Source organism: Artibeus jamaicensis, unplaced genomic scaffold, assembly GCF_021234435.1.
Source record: "Artibeus jamaicensis isolate MK-2021 breed Jamaican fruit bat unplaced genomic scaffold, CSHL_Jam_final contig_518, whole genome shotgun sequence".
NCBI lineage: Eukaryota > Metazoa > Chordata > Mammalia > Chiroptera > Phyllostomidae > Artibeus > Artibeus jamaicensis.
In genome coordinates, this window is record NW_026521870.1 from 1,295,875 (window position 1) to 1,314,209 (window position 18,335).

General features: G+C 36.5%; 1 protein-coding gene across 1 annotated transcript in view; it reads left to right on the forward strand.

Moving 5' to 3' along the window:
• RELN (reelin) overlaps positions 1-18,335 on the forward strand; it is a 573,805-nt gene that overhangs the window by 532,660 nt on the left and 22,810 nt on the right. Inside the window, 7 exon segments of the mRNA XM_053668927.1 lie at positions 1,136-1,329; positions 4,231-4,487; positions 9,720-9,874; positions 10,925-11,139; positions 13,643-13,820; positions 16,683-16,858; positions 17,009-17,115. Coding sequence (XP_053524902.1) covers positions 1,136-1,329; positions 4,231-4,487; positions 9,720-9,874; positions 10,925-11,139; positions 13,643-13,820; positions 16,683-16,858; positions 17,009-17,115 — 1,282 coding nt within the window.

Sequence of the window (18,335 nt, forward strand, 5' to 3'; positions counted from 1 at the left end):
ATGCAGGGTTGTACCTGCATGATGCATATTTAAGTACACAGTTTTAGGACATAAATGAATTTTCATCCTGGGAGAGAGTGCTTTTGCACAATATATGAGAATCTTTCATCTTGATGGTTCTGTAATTGAAAACTCTTGAGCTTGCAACAGATTTTGGATTACAGAACCAAAATCTCAAAAATAAGCTTCACTGTTTCCTAAATTAATAATAATTAATCCTTTCTGTAAATTACCCAAGAAAGAATAATTGTCAGTAATTACTAGATACTTATATCAAATTGTTTTGTGAATGACAGCAGCAACATTAGAAAATTTTTAAGAAAATTATATTCATTCTATATTGCTGCCAAAGATGACTTTGTATTTAAAAATAGTATTTCTCCAATACCATAATTAAATACCCTTCATAGGCAATTTAATTTGAAAAAAATTACAAATTCATTGTCAGCTCTTTATTTCTTTATCATGCCCCACCTTAGTGTTCACATTTGTGCCAGTGAAGTATGTTATTTATATCCAGTATTTTAGGCCCAAGAGTAACAAAAGAACATACAGCATATAAGATTTTGCAATCAACAACACTGACTAGGAACATAGTGTTTGTCCATAATACTCTGCTTATCTTAGGTGGAACTCTAAAGGGGCCTAATTTTCCTCCTGTGTTCAACCAAGAAATCTCTACCTACCTACCTGCATTAATGAATTAATACTAGCGACATTAAAATCAACTATAAAGTCTAAATAAAAAGCATTATAACTATTATCTCTAGTTATAATAAATGCCCATGAATAACTGGAAATAGTTTAGTAAAAACAGAACAGTTACTTTAATTCCGGTTCTCATCTTGTACAGGAATATAGAAGAGAATCTCCTTGAATAAAATACATTGCCCTTGTAAATAAGTAAGAATACTGAAATGTCAAAATTCAGCAAATATTGGCTGAGTACCTACTCTGTGCCAGAGGCCAAGTTAGGCATGAGTATAACAGGAGAGATGATAAGAAAATGAGTATTATAATACTGCGTGGCTTGTATTACAAAGGGAAAACAAAAACGATGGAAGCTAAAGAAAACCTATAACCTGCAATCACAATTCCTAAGCACTGTCTGTTGCATTCTGTTGCTTTTCCTCAGAGTTGCAGTCGACTGTTAGTCACCGTGGATCTAAACCTCACTAATGCTGAGTTTATCCAGTTTTACTTCATGTACGGATGCCTAATTACACCAAACAACCGTAACCAAGGTGTTCTCTTGGAATATTCTGTCAATGGAGGCATTACCTGGAACCTGCTCATGGAAATTTTCTATGATCAGTACAGTAAACCTGGGTTTGTATTCTATTTTATCTCATGTCTGTTAACTAGTATGATTGGCAAAGATTCTTTGTCAGACCTGCCAGTAAATCTATCACAGGAACCAAAGGGGACCTTGACCTTACTCATCAGTGAACGATCCCTCCAAGACTGACATGAAGATAAGGTTTTTGAGATGGTTTGTGTTTTTAACACCAATTAGTTTTCAAATTCAAAATAAGGTAACATACACTATCATAATGCCAGTAATGAGTAGATCCAGTACAGAAACGCATATAAATTCATGAGACTGTGATAATTAAGTTCAACAACATTTTGGGAAAATGTAAACAAAAAATATTTATTTATATAATATTCACTCCACTTTAAAGAACTGAGGGCTACAAAATAAACACAATAAAATATAAATGTCCATAAGAAGCCTAGAGTCTAGTTTTAAATTCCTTATTTAAAAATCCTGAATACACCCAGTGCATGGATCATTTCTAAAAATATATATTCTTCAAGGGCAGAAAGCAATCAATGTGACTAATTAGGAAAGTCAAAAAGTTTGTTAAAAAGGAAAAGAGCATATTTATTAAAGTAGGAGGAGAAGAAGGAAAAAGAAGATAAGACAAGAGAAAGAGAAAAGGATAAGGTCAGAAAGGAGGGAACAAGAGGAGGAGAGGGGGAGTAAATTCAGCCCGAACAAGCATAAAAAAATGCCCTAAGGAGAAAAAGAAGGAAGAAGAGGAAAGAAAACATAGATACGTAGATAATACCTCAGTGCGTGGAAAACCAGGTACAGGCTACAAATGAGGTAAAAAAAAAAACTTTTAAAATATTGTAAATGATCATTTAAATGCAACATATTAGTTAAGAATAGGTTCAGCTGCGAATGACAGAAAACTCAAAATGATGTAAACAAAAGGGTTTTTTCCCCTCTGATGCAAATAGCCCAGGGCTGCTCTAGTGGTTCAACAAAAGCATAGAGACCCAGGTTCCTTCTACCTTGTACTACTGCCCCGCTCAACACAGGACCTCCAAAAGGGAGACTCTGGCTTCTCCACATTCCAGCCAGAAGGGAAGAAGATGAGCAAGAAGAATGTGCTGTCTCCCTTCAAGGACACTTCTTGTCAGTTGCCCATATTTCCATTCCCATTCCAGTAGCCAGAACTTTGTCCCAGAGACACACCAAGATGCAAGGGAGTCTGGACACATTATCTCTATAATGTGGGGGACTGCTTGCCTGCCTAAAAAGATGAGTTTCTATTTTAAAGGAAGAAGAGGAGAATGGCAGTTGAGGAAATGCCAGCAATCTCTGCCACAAGCAAAAGATTTAAATCCCTCAGTTACATTATAGTTGGACACCAATAAAAGAATCCAATAGAATCTAAGTGGTACACAATGTCATAGTGCAAAAAAAGTGCTCATCTATTAGTAGGAGATAATAGATATACCAAGTAACCCACTTTCTTGGTCTTTAAGAAAGAGGTGATAAACACTCTCAAGTGTGAATTCTGAACACTTACACAGCACTATATACAGGGAGCAGGAAGTTATGTTTCTGTAAGACAAAAGCATAAATGTATAATCTACTTTATTTTTCTAAAGGAGAAACTAACTGGCCAAGATAGGAACTGTGGTCATAATTTATTTACTTAAAATTTTAGCAGCCTTAGATAAATTTTCACTCCAAAGGTTTTTTAACTGTGGTCAAGAATTTATCAGAGAAAGGAAACTAATATAGAAATAGGAAAGAAAAATAAAGCTTTTAAAGGATGATTGCTCTGGGTAAAGAAATGTGGTTGTGTATCCCTCCAGGAATGGATAGATTTTCTGATATTATTTAATATATTTTAAAATGTTAATTAAACATGTTGAATCAATGGAGATAAATTATAGAAAGATCGTATAGGGTGAACATACAAAAAGGGGGTGGGAGGGGCACAGATGACCTTTAAAATTAAGATGCATGAGGAAATGAACTTTGGAAAATATTATTTGCCTAAAGACCAATGGTCTCCAAACTGCCAGTAACTACACAATAAGGTCTAGGACTCACAGCCTATACCTTCCTTCCCTAACACCAAGATCCATTAAGCTGTCATGACCCAAAAGCTGCACAATGTCCATTATGATGGACATAATCAAACAAAGTATTTGAAATCCAGGTACTGTATGGAAATTCAACTAAAAGCATCCTAGCTTTGAATACATCTTGCTTAATCCCCAAGAGGGTATTTTAGACTTTATTTTTAGTAGGTTAAGGTCCATGTTGGAGCTTGGAGCCATGTTTTTCCATGTCTGTCCTTGGTGACTCAACCACAGATGTCATGCTGGGCTTATTAGCCCATGGCTCTCCCGTGGCATTTCTTAGTATAATGTTTTAAATAAAACATAAAAACAAAGTCAGTATCAAACCACAGGCAACTGATAATTACGTACAGCCTGGTACTGTCAGGTTGAGAGTCCAAACATCCTGCCACAATCCAGTGTGCATATTTTGAGGAAATCGCTGGTACTCATTGTGAGTAGAATGAAATCAAGGAGCCAGAAAAAAGAAACAAATGAATTAACTCCAAGGTGCCAAAAAAAAGTCAGTTGGCTATCTCTACCCACCTGTATAGGCATTTACTCTAGGCCTACAGATCCTGAGGCATCCTGGGCAAGCAGAAAATTGGGGGGTCCCTCTGAGGCCACCCAGGGGCCGTTGAGTAAGTTGGTAGCTCCTGGACACTTGAAGTGTTCACTTTATATTTCCCCAGTTTAGTGACTTGAGAGACTTTATAAGATCAAGCTAGTTCATCATGGTTTTTAAAGATTATTTTAGTCAATGTCCTCTCCTCACTCACCCCATGACATGGTTATAAACCATTTACTTACACGAGACCTTGGACAAGACTTCCTCTCACCCCCACCATCATTTTCTCATAGATTCGTGAATATTCTTCTCCCCCCGGATGCTAAAGAGATTGCTACTCGCTTCCGCTGGTGGCAGCCGAGACATGACGGCCCAGATCAGAACGATTGGGCCATCGACAATGTCCTCATCTCAGGCTCTGCTGACCAGAGGACTGTCATGCTGGACACATTCAGCAGCGCCCCGGTTCCCCAGCATGAGCGCTCACCCGCAGATGCCGGCCCTGTCGGGAGAATCGCTTTTGACATATTTATGGAGGATAAAACTGCAGGTAAATTTTTCATGACGCTAAATAAAAATCCAGTGGAGATGCAGTTTGGATTTGGCTTTTTACAAAAGAATGGAATGGGAAACCTTTTACACATTCTCAGATGATACAGGAGCAGTGCAAGTGGGGGATCACCCTTTTGTTTTTCTCATCCTTGCTAAGTTTACATTATAACTATTTTCTTTCTCTCAAGCCATCAACTATGTTTTAAATAAATAACATTCAATAATTTTGTTAACAGGATTATTTTATTTTGTTAGAAAATTTTCCATTTCTGTTTTTATTTTCTACTGTGGGTAGAAAACCAGCACCTTCTGGTCACTTGTTTCAATATCAGAAGACGGGTGTTTTGTTAGTTATGGCGCCTGTTGGATGCATTTATGATGGCATTTCCTCTTCCAGAGCATCCAGGTTATTGCTGATTACTCTTAATTCTCATGGTGCAGTGATCCTGGTGAACTAGCAAGGATTTCTTCATGCTATTCTTATCTTCAATGTATTGTTTTCTTTTCATTTCATAACACTATTTTGGTCACCTTTTTTAAAAGTTTTGCTTTATATTAATTATATGGCTTTGTCATGCCATATCCATGGTTACACTCCATAGTATCTTCAGGTCAAGTAGACATCTTTAACTGTACATCTCACCAACAGTGCAAGTTTTACCCAAACAGTGAAAGTGGATAGAATATTTACCATACAGTCATCAGACGGTGAGACTGTATCACATGCAGCTTGATCCTAGACTCTTGCATAGAAAACTAGATGTATTTTACAATAATAAGATTGATGAGAACCTTTCAGAGGAATGAAACCTATGCTTAAAGTATTTTGAAATTTGAGGAATTTTAACCATTTACGATACTTAATTACTAATGTTTTATTATAAAAGTAATACATATTCAGAGTGTGAAATTGAGAAAATACAAAAAATCATGAGGATGAAAATAAAAATCACTCAGAGGATAACCATCATCAATATTTTGGTAATTTTCTTAGATTCTTTTTTATGCCACTATATAAAGATATGTTTAACAAGATTATAATCATAAATTATACATGTTTTATATCCTACTTTTCTTCATTTAGAATTAAATTCTGATCACTTTTCCATGTCCTTAATGTCTTTGAAAATATCATTTTGACTGCTGATACCTCACACTTGAATCCTACTGGGGTCGACTAAACTCTGTCCACTTCAGCAGGGTGCTGATTAAAGCATAATTATCAGCAATTGTTATGAAAAAAGGCCTAGGATAAGTCTCATATATTCAGAAGACTTTCAGATATTTTTGAGTGAGTAAATTAATTAATAAAGAAAATTGAACTTCCAGCCAAGATGGAGGCATAGGTAGATACACTGTGCCACCTTGCACAACCAAAAGAAGGACAACAAATTTAAAGACAAAAAAAACAACCAGAAATGACAGAAAATTAAACTGTATGGCAGTCTGATTGGAAGTCCAACAACCATAGGAGTTAAAGAAGAAACATTCATCTAGACTGGTAGGGAAGGCGGGGACAGACAGCCAGGTAGAGAGGACTAGGGGCAAGGCAGTGGCTGGAGGACTGGGTGAGGCTGTGGTTTACAGACTAGGAGGGTCCCACATTCATGTGCAGATAAACCAGGAGGAACAACTAGGGAGCAAGACAGATCATGCAACCCAGAGTTCCAGTATGAGGAAATAAAGCCTCAAAACCTCTAACTGAAAACTCCTGTGGGGCTTCAGATGGCAGTGGGAGGAACTCCCAGTCCCACAGGAGAGCTCACTGGAAAGACCCATGGGGTCCTAGAACATACATAAACCCACCCACCAGGAATCAGCACCAGAAGGGCCCCATTTGACTGTGGGAAGTGAGGGAAGTGACTGAAAACTGGCAGAGAGCAGAGCAAGGAGCACTGTTCCCTCTCAGACCCCTCCCCCACATACAGCATCACAATATAGCAACAAGGTTTGCCCCACCCTCATGAACACCTAAAGCTCTGCCCCTTACTGTGTAACAGCTGCACTGAGATGAAAAAAATTGGTCCAAATGAAAGAACAGTTCTAGAAAAATGCAAATAAGTGATGAAGAGATAGCCAAACTATCAGATACACAGTTCAAAACACTGGTTACCAGCATGCTCCAGGAACTCATTGGGTACTTCAACAGCATAAAAAAGACCCATGCAGGAATGAAAGTTCCATTATGTGAAATGTAGGAAAATCTGCAGGGAACCAACAGTGATGGGAAGGAAACCAGAGCTCAAATCAACAGTCCAGAGCAGAAGGAAGAAAGAAACATTCAACCAGATCAGAAAGAAGAAACGAGAATTCGAAAAAATTAAAAGAGGCTTAGGAACCTCCAGGACAACTTTAAATGTTCCAACATCCAAATCATAGAGGTGCCAGAAGAAAAAGAACAAGAACAAGAATTGAAAAGGTATTTGAAAAACTAATGAAGGAGAACTTCTGCAATCTGGCAAAGGAAATAGACTTCCAGGAAGTCCAGGAAGCTCAGAGAGTCCCAAAGAAGTTGAACCCAGAAGGGAATATACCAAGCCACATCATAATTACATTAGCCAACATTAAAGATAAGGAGAGAATCCTAAAAGCAGCAAGAGAAAAGGAGACACCTACAAAGGAGTTCCCATTAGACTATCAGCTGATTTCTCACAGGCAAGGAGCCTCCCAGGCAAGAAGGAGCTGGAAACAAGTATTCAAAGTCAAAAAGGCAAGGACCTATTTCCAAGATTACTCTATCCAGCAAAGCTATCATTTAGAATGGAAGGGCAGATAAAATGCTTCACAGATAAGGTCAAGTTAAAGGAGTTTGTTATCACCAAGCCCTGGTTATATGAAATATTTAAGGGACTTACCTAAGAAAAAGAAGATCATCAGAAATATGAACAGTAAAATAATAACAAACTCACAACTATCAACAACTGAACCTAAAAAACAAGACAAAAACAAACAAAACAAACAACTAGAACAGGAACAGAATCACAGAAATAGAGTTCACATGGAGGGTTATCAATGAGGAAGTGGAATAGGGAGAATGGGGAAAAGGTACAGGGAATAATAAGAAGCATAAATGGTAGGTAGAAAATAGATGGGAAGGTTAAGAATAGTATAGGAAATGGAGAAGCCAAAGAACTTATATGTATGACCCATGGACATGAACTAAAGGCAGGGGAATGCTGGTGGGAGGGGGTGTGCAGGGCAGAGGGGCATAAAGGGGGGAAATGGAACAACTATAATAGCATAATCAATAAAATATATTTTAAAAAAGAAAATATTTAAAAGTCTGTATAATATTTTATTATAAGTTGTTCACAATTTGACATTGTTAAATACTCAGTTATTCTCATTAATTCATTTATTAGTATATCATGTGGTACAGTGGTAGAAGTACAAATTTATTTAATAAAAATCACCTTTTAAATAGAAAAAGCTTAAAAATTTTCTCACTACTACCAAGTAGTCTTATTCTCTTAAGAAGATTATTAAGATTTACTTACATAGATCTGGTTTAAAACTTTGCTAAATTATTTGGGGTTTTTTTCCTGTGTAATGGTTTACATAGTGAGCTTATAGTCAGACAATAACTTAAGTACTGCTTCTATATGAATGAAAACAAATACAGATTATTTTTGAGTCCCTAAAATATGGATTTTTACTCTAGGTTTAGTTAGTGATACACAATGGAAGGAACAAATTTTCTGCCACCTGTTTTTTTTTCAGAAATGGTATTCCTAGAAACTAATATCTACTTAGAGAAGCTTTTTGTGATACTGCAGAACAAATTGATGAGTTGATTAATGTATGCCTTTTTTCACTAGAATTGCAGAGGTCTAGCATACAATAAAATATGTACCTCAGAATAAGCTGTCTCAGGTATTCTTATTGGAATCAAGTGTCTGTGCACTTTGACTCTTGAGCCCTATACCAGTGATAGAAGATTGAACGTGGCTCCCAATCCCACAAGGTGAAACCTGACAGATAACGCTGCTGGAGTAGCTCTTTGAATCCCAGATATATACTGCTTATTCTACAGGTGTGTCGCATGCTTAGACAAAATTGAAAGGATACAACACAGCTAATGGCTGAATTCCAATTTCATTGTCTGGTGTCTTCTCTGAGGCCTCTAAGGCCATCCGAGCCTGCAGCTTGTGCAGTGGTCCTGAGCCTCTGGTTGTGCCCATTTGGTTTGGTATGCCCATTTGTTCACTTCCACTGCAAATACTGAAGCTCACCAGGGAACTTTCAGAGAACAGTTGAACCTAAAATCAAAGTATATCATGAATTAGATGCAACTTGTAGATAGGTTTAACTTCAAACCTTTCTGGAATAAAATATGATGTTATAAACACTTCTTTCAGAAGAAAAAAGGAATTAGGAGGTGTATGTGTGTGAGAGAGAGAGAGAGAGAATAGGAAGTACTCTGCACTACCAAATCATAATCTTGCTGCTTAAGTTGTCCCTAGACTCTTAGAAGCTTTTTTGTATCACTTTATTGAGGTATAATTGACATAGCTTTGTGAGTTTGCAGATAAGTATACACCCATGAAACAATTACTACAATCAAGGCCATAAATTTATCAATTACCTCCAAGAGTTTTCTTCTGCCCCCTTCCCTTTTTTTAATATTGATTTGTCTGTTATGGGAATAGCACTTAATATAACATTTCTTGTAGTGAATTTTAAGTATATAATACAGTATTGTTAACTATAGGTCCTATGTTATACAGTAGACTGCCAGAAATTATTACTGAAATTTTGTACCCTTTGATGGACACTTCTCCACTTCCCCCTACTCCTAGCCCCTTGTAACCACTGGTGCTTGAGTTTGACTGATAATAAGTTTTTTAATTACCCAGATGGCACTATTAGAATTTTAGTAAAAGTAGCTAACTCACTTTCACTCATTTTCCTATCGTGTTAATAAAAATTTGTCCTGCTTCTGTAGATCCTGCCTAGAAATTCAATATCTGTCAGGAAAAAAAAAGTTGTTTCCCTTTCATTTTAATTTACAACATATACATATACTCCTTTCCAAATATTGCCTCACCAATATCAGGTAGTAGGTATATCTCAACCTCCCAGTGTTCATTTCCCTAAAACAATGTGCTTACATTTATGTTTTGTCTGTGATATATATCATAGAGATTTGTACGTAATTCTAGATCTTCCTTAAAGTGAAAATTTGCCTCAAGTATTTTTGTCAGAAAATTTTTGTCTTTCTTTTTTTAAGTGAATGAGCACTGGCTCTTCCATGATGATTGCACAGTGGAAAGATTCTGTGACTCCCCTGATGGTGTCATGCTCTGCGGCAGTCACGACGGGAGAGAAGTGTACGCTGTGACTCACGACTTGACTCCCACTGAGGGCTGGATCATGCAGTTCAAGGTGAAAGTGTTATGGTCTTGACTGCACAAATAACCACATATAGCATTTAAAAATAAAAAATAATTGTAGAGACAAAAATTCTCTAATATTATATTTTATTAACAATATATACTTTAGAAAGCAAAATTTAATATTAAGGTAATATAAACTTGACACTATATAACTTAATAATTTATAGTATTTTATTTCTGAACTGTATCAAGGTTAACCTTTTATAAGAATAATGTCTTTCTGCTCAGGGTTAAATACTGATAGGGCTAATATTGATAATAAATATGTAGGATACTGATTCCAGTTCCCTGAGTTAAATCATTATACAGCTTACACAGTCTTTTAAGAGAAGAATAGATTTATTCTTCTCTTAAAACAATAGCTATTATGGTTATATCTACTTTTTTCCTTACAAGAGCATTTTAATGTTTCCAAAGAAGGAAAATTATGAAAAACAAAGGCATGAATAGCATTAATGCTAACATCAATTTTGGCCAAGACTTTATGTCAACCAGTTCATTCCATCTGCTTTAGTCCACTGCATTAGCAACAGTGTGGCATTATGGTTACCTCCATCAATGAAGGGTGCTGGGCCTTATTAAAATTACCTTCTGTTATTACTTGGTTGTGTCTTACATGTAATCGAAAGTGATTTATTGAGAGTCATAAACTGTAGGACAAAATAGTAAACTTGGGAAAGCTGTTAGCAATCCTTCTTGGTCAGCATTGTGCCAAATAGAAGTGCCAAACCATTAGCACAACAAACAACAATTTGTAAGCGAGGGCCCAGGCCTTCCAAGGCAATCAGCCAGCCATGGCAAAAGCACAGATTTCAGCTTCTTCCCAAACTCCCTGCAAAATACATTTGGCACTTTCTATAATTTGTCACCTTGAGCAACTTTCCCACGTATCAGCAGAACAAATAATGATCCTGAAAATACAGAATAGGTGCAGTGCAGTGTCTGTCAAGTGATCAGCAACTTTCTTGTGCCAGATGCTTAGAGTAGAAGCATGTAATAGGGTTTAATATATTAACAATTTTGCTTTTCCATTTCTTAGATCTCTGTTGGATGTAAAGTGTCTGAAAAAGTTGCCCAGAATCAAATTCATGTACAGTATTCTACTGACTTTGGTGTGAGCTGGAATTATCTGGTCCCTCAGTGCTTACCTGCAGACCCAAAATGCTCTGGAAGTGTTTCTCAGCCATCTGTATTCTTTCCAACTAAAGGATGGAAAAGGATCACTTACCCACTCCCCGAAAGTTTAGTAGAAAAGTAAGTAGAAAATTAAAATAAAGCCTGGTTCCAATTGTCCATACCCTGGCTGGTGTGGCTCAATGGATTGAGTGCTGGCCTGTGAACCACAGGGTCACTGGTTCATTTCCCAGTCAAAGCACGTGCCTGCGTTGTAAGCCAGGTGCCTGGTAGGGGCGCACAACAGGCAACCACAAATTAATGTTTCTCTCCCTCTTTTTTTTTCCTTCTCTTCCCCTCTGGCTAAAAATAAAATAAAATCTTTAAAAAATAAAATAAAGCCTGGCTTCAATCCAGAAGTAGATTAGGGACACTGGTTGAGCCTGAAATTCTGTGTAATTGTGGATAAAATGTTATCTTCCTCCCTAACTCTAAAGGCTCTCTATTCGTGACTTCTATGAGGAGCTAACTCAGGGAAACCTCAGGTTGTTCTTCTCAGACCTGTTAAGATGAGCCTTGGCAGCCCTTTCATGTTCCATAGCCCAGTATCTGCAAATGGGGCAGAGTGAGAGGGATGGCCATGGAGCCAGGTGAAAAGGTGTATGTTACCTTACAGGCCTTGTAGATTGTGGTCCACTACACACCATATAGTTTTCACATTAAGGCCTTTTTGGTTCATGATAGATGGAGCCAGGAGCCAAACCCTAACTCATCATGCCATTTGTACAAACCCTAACTCTCATACTATTTGTACAAGTATGTTTTGTAGGGTTTTTTTTCTCTTATCAAAGCCTTATGTTCTGCACCTGAAGTGATAAGTAATTAGTTTGGAGCAATAGTGAGCCAAAATGATTAAACTGTGCTCTGAAAAGCCTATGGTTGAGTTAATTTAAAGCAATTCCAAAAGAGTTCTCTTTGACTATAAAATTAGGAAAAAAGATACATTAAAGAAAATGAGAGGTGAGCCTCCACCATATGAATCATAAAGTGTGGCTAAATGAAAAACCTTCTTGTAAAACAGAATTATAATACATGACCAGAACACACAGAGCCTTTGAATGCGGTGCTCCCACGTGGCTTTCCAGTGTCCCAGTGTCATTTACCACATCAGCATTCACAGTTTTCTGTAACAGATCTAAAGGGGTTAGTCCGTTAACCTGCTAGGAAGCTATATCAAGATGCTTTCAGCTTCAGTAACAGAAAACCCAATTCAGATTAGCCGTGTACAAAGGACCCATGGACAAAGCCAAAAGGGGGTATGACTGAGGGTGGGAGGTGGGAGAAGGTAGGGCGGGGGAAATTGGTGGTGGGAAAATGGAGACAACTGTATTGGAACATCAATTAAAAAATGAAATTTATTATACCTATAATGAAAAAAAGTGCAAAGATAAATGGATTCTTGGATTAGTTGACTTCATAAGATCAACTGTGTCTTCAAGGACATTGTTAACCCGTTTTTCCACTGTCCACACCTCAGCCACACTCAGATTTCAGGCCGGGTCCCCTGAACATCGATGATTTTCAGAAACCTGGCACAGAATGCATTCTTACCTACATTCATAGGAGAGAAAGAGTTGTTTTTCTTTCAAAGAGAGCCAGACCAAGCACCTTCTTGCATCCCATTGGTACAAATTAACTCAAGAATGCCCTTTCCCGACTCAGTCATTAGTTAAGGAAATTATATTATGATGATTACCTCATATGACTCATCTGGGGTAAAATGCATGCTGGGGAGCCACCACGACGTCCTTGCTTCATTTTCCCCCTCCTGTTCTCTCTTTTCTTTTTTATAGTGAAGTATAATTGACATTCAGTAAAATGCACATTTTTTAATCATTTATTGCAGTGAGCTCTTACCATTGTATAACCCATGTAACCACCACATGAAACAAGATACAGACTATTTTATCACTCCATAAAGTTCCTTTGTGGACTTTGGACTCTTTATATCAACATGGTGTGGAATATTTTAATATAAGGTTAATTATGAGGTTTATATTTTCCCAGAAGGCAGAGAAGAACAATGATGAAATTAAAATCTTGGAGAAATATCCTTTAATATAAACCATTCAAATTTGTTTTCTAATTAGCATAGTTACTCTGAGAATATTGATTATCTTTGGAGAATTCAAAAGTTTCTGTTTCCTGACCACCTGAGAGCTGGATATATACTGACAAGACTCTGTCAAAGGATTCACTCCCTTCTGTACAATTTCAGAAATTCAATTAATGAATCTAAATTGCAAAGCAATCACTGGATTCCAGTTCATAAGCAACATGATTTATGATAATTTTGTGTTTTTAAATGTTCTCATTATTTGAAATAGAGATTTCACTGTGTTTTCATTATGTTTTACAACTTTGCTCACATTTTATAAAGTTTATATGAAGCTAGCTCTAATGTTCCATGACTAGAAATAGAAAAATAATGGCAGTCAGAAAACATGTCTTATTAATCCCCTTCATCCTCTCAGACTGTCTTAAGTGTTTTTTCTCTTGCACGTGCTGAATGCACACACAGGAAAGTGAACCTAAGCAAAGTTAACTTTTGTTTTTCATTCCTTCGCTTTTCTGTTGCTAATAGCCCAGTAAGATTTAGATTCTATCAAAAGTACTCAGACATGCAATGGGCAATTGATAACTTCTACCTGGGCCCTGGATGCTTGGACAACTGCCGAGGCCATGGAGATTGCTTAAAGGAACAGTGCATTTGTGATCCAGGGTACTTTGGGCCCAACTGCTACTTGACTCACACTCTGAAGGTAATGGTAAAGCCCCAACATAAGGCATTTACTCCTATTCTAGGTCCTGCCTTAAGAACCAACTTAAGTGTGGGACTAATAATTTATAACAATGTTCTTTGGAGCCCCCAAGTAAATAAATCCTTTGGGTGGAAACTGGAAAAAGGTTTCTTAGTTTTCTTAGATACAAGAATATTAAGATCAAGTTCTAGCACAATTCACCTAATTCACAAATACATCCAACTATATAGATTAAAGAACATAAATACTGTTTTTTTTAGCAGAGTCTTTATTTAAAGTCAGTTTTGAGCATTCTTTATATCACTTTTTCAGGAGATACAAAGTTGAAGGAGAATACTGTTCTTGTTATGAAATAAAGCAAATAACATTATCACAAAAAATTCAAAAAAGACTACAAAATACCTAACTTTTTGTTCAGAAAATCCAGACTTCTAATTTGGTAACTGTTCAAATATGGTTGTGTATTAAGAATAGAGAGGTCATTCTTGGGGACTTTAGCTGTTATATTATTATTTAATATGCAAAGCACATACAATTGCCCAATATGCTTGCCATATGTACATTCTATTTCTGTGAATAAATACAGTACATTTGTCATTCCAATAACAGAAAAATGTCTACACTAAAAAAAGCACAATGATTAAAATCAAACATATGAGGGCCAAACAATTTAAACAAAACCCGTTGTGTTCGTTTTTTCCCTAACATTTCAACAACTTTGCAACTGCTAAATTAGAAAAAATAAATGTCAGCCAATGCTCCCTTGCATCTGAAGCTTTTAGTCTATTTGTTATTAAATGAGATTTTAACATAAGAAACATAGTCACAAATAATGAATAAACTTTAAAAAATCTTTTCACAACAGTCAAATCTCTTCCTAGTTTCTTGCACAACATTCAAATTTGGTTAGCATTCCTCAGATGGATTGGAAATTGTACTATCTAAATTAAGCACTTATTCAAATCATTCTAATGAAAGTTTACATGGTTAGTGATCCATGTCTTCTGACTTTAGTGTTCTTACATGTAAAACTTTTTTTAAATTGCACTTATTTTCTACCATTAGTGAGGTAAGGTGAGACTCACACATGACTATACATCTTTGACCATAGAGGTAGTGATGTTCTAGATTGAAGAGGGCCTCTTTAAATCATTTTAACTACACAGTAAGATAGCGACTAGATAACTCTCTTAGGTAAGTGAAAAAGTATATAGTTTTTCTATGTAATTATTGTAATTACACCTCTTACAAATCATTTTTATGATATAGTTATACCATTAAAAAACACTGGGTGCCTCAACCCAATGCAAAACTGTATTGTAGACAAAAATGAGTATACTGTAGGGAAAATGAGTAACCAGTATCTTGCTATGATGTGAGGGGAGGAAGTAATTTTACACAGAATGTAGCTGTAATGAGCCCTAATATTTAATCACCTACTCACTTTGGAAAATAGACTATTCCCAGTTCTTGGTTATTCTTAGTTAAAAGGATAAACCAGAGACCCAGGGAAAATACTTTAGTCTAGATTTTGAGTACTTCTCCCCATTGTCCTGAATCTTGACTCTGATTAATATATGAAAAGTCTTCCAAATTGCCTCACAAGGATGATTTCCTTTTGACTTCATATGGAAAACTCTGGTTTTGAATACCCTTACTTAACCTCAGAGACATTCAGAGTTCACTGTGTGTTGCAAGCAGAAGGTCATCATAGACTAAAGGAGTCTCCAACATGGAGTCCACACACTCCAGGCATGAAAAATGCTAGCACATCTGTTATACTTTATCTCATTTCTTTGAATTTTCATTTTTATGCATTTCATATTGTAATAAATTACAATGGTACTTTTATATACCATGTAAATAAACAAACTTAATTTGGGAGTATGAGTATGTCCAGAAAGTATCCAGCCATGTAATTTCCCAAAAAAGACACTTATTTAGAAGCTACAAGATACAAGAAACATTGTACATAGGACAATGATGCCTCAGTCCCCTTCAAAATAGACACGTTGCGACCTCACAGAGCTCTCCCAGTCACCATCAGCTGCTCCATCATATTTTCCTGAATCTCATCAACAGTCTGAAATTTCTTCCCTTTCAAAGGTGACTTTAATTTTACAAAAAGCCAAAAGACACAGAGCACCAAATCTGGGCTGTAGAGGGGCTAAGTCACCTGGTGATTTGATGTTTGGCCAAAAAGCTCTGCATAAGACATGATGCATGAGCAGGCACATTGTCTAATGAAGCTGCCAATCAGCAGTTGCTCATAGCTGAGGCCTTCCAAATTATCCAAGTAGTTTCCATGGAGGAATGTTCAAGCTTAATGCAAAATTTGATGCAGATTGGCTGCTCTTCTCTCTCAGTCATTTTGAATGAATGCAACAGGCACACTGTACACATGCTCACTCAACAGAGTCTACCACCCCCACTGACTACTACAAGGGAGTCATCATTGTTCACACATGCCTATTCTAGTCCACTCTCTTTGGCTGCCAGGTTACATCAACATCACACAAACCATTCTTGTTAAATTAACAATGGCTGGACTTTTTCTCGACAGACCTCATATGTATGCTTAAGTAACTTTTTACAAATAGAAGTATTATCTACTCAACCTTCTGCAAGTAATACTTCTCTCTGGACATTAAATTCTAATCATTAAACATTATTTAAGTTTAAATTATCTTTACCCAATGATGGAAAAGAACATTGTGAAGCTACCCTTTTGAAAAATGTCTTTGGAAAAGCATTTAAAGCCAGATTGAACTTTTTAAAGTCCAAGACATAATTCTGTATTGTCTATACATATTTGTTATCTGAAATTGTTATTTTTTATGTCATTCATTTATTTTTTTCCAGACTTTTCTGAAGGAACGCTTTGACAGTGAAGAGATCAAGCCTGATTTATGGATGTCCTTAGAAGGTGGGAGTACTTGTACCGAGTGTGGGATTCTTGCTGAGGACACTGCACTCTATTTTGGGGGATCCACTGTGAGACAAGCTATTACTCAAGATTTGGATCTCCGAGGGGCAAAGTAAGTCAATTCAGAGTTATTTTTATCACAATTTAGCAACCAGCCCCAAAGCAAGGAGCACATGTGGAAGAAGTTTTTATCCAGGACTTGACTAGAAGGAGTGCTTGTTCCGTATAACTACTCTGATGGATAATATGTGCTTGCATTCAGATTCCTGCAATACTGGGGGCGCATCGGCAGTGAGAACAACATGACCTCCTGCCATCGGCCTGTTTGCCGGAAGGAAGGCGTGCTGTTGGACTACTCTACTGATGGAGGCACGTTTCAGGGGTGAAAGCCATACCTTGCAGCAGGTTCCCGAATTCCATCCAGTGCCCCTCACAAAAGTCTCTGCAAACCTTTGCTGACATCGCAATGCTAATAATGAAAGTTACAAAGAGAAAGTTGAGGATCTTAGTTGGGTTACACATTCCATACATGTAATGTCTGTTAGCAAAATCTACCAAAAAAAAGACAAAAGAGAAATCACTTTTAAAAAATTATGTGGCATCAGGGGGTAGACTTATCTAGAGATCACTTCATAAGTTGTATAAATGGCTAACAACTGTGCTGTATACCTGAAACCAATATAATATTGAATGTCAACTGTAATTTTAATATTTTTTAAATGAAGGAAAAATAAAATAAAATGTTAAATAAATAAGCTCCGAAGTTTATGAACAAAGAAAATAACCTTTGTTCTTAACTGAAGCTAGATTATAAATGATGCAATTTTAAAATAATTTTAGTAATTTTTGGTATACTTTTCCAAGTAAAATATAAATTTAAAACATTTTAAAGTATTTTAAGTTAAATTTTATTTAGTTACTTTTGCAATTTATCTTCCCACACCACCTTTTTTTTTTTTTTTTTTTTTTAGCTTTCTTATGAACAAGCATGTAATAAAATGCTAAGAGAATCTTCATGAAAACTTTATTAATTGTGAAAGAAGATAATCTAAATTTGTGAGCGTCATGCACTATTTTCACCAAATTCTGTTTTATTACTTTGAAGTACCTGAAACCAGAAGTAATACCATAATACCACGCAGTCTTTAGAAAATCAGCTTTAGCAGATCAATATCCTTAATAACTAGAAAATAGATGGCCCTAAACTATTTTACCATATTGAAAAAGTATTTCTTAAGTAATTTAAACATACGACTTAACAGTTTTATCAGTTATAAGAGGGAAACTTCTTATTGGTCCAACAAATCACAAATTGCATAGAATTATAACACCTATATTCTTGGCTTTTTTCCCTTTTTTATTGCTCAGTTACTGTTGTCCCCATTTTCCCCTCATTACTCTCCTCTGCCCTACCCACCCTGACCTCCCACATTCAATCCTCCCTCCCTCTGCCCCCATTGTCCTTGTCCATGGGTCCCTTATACATGTTCCTTGATAACTCTTGCCCTTCTTTCCCCATTACCCCCCTTCCACCTCCCCTCTGGTCACTGTCAGTTTGTTCTTTATTTCAATGTCTCTGGTTACATTTT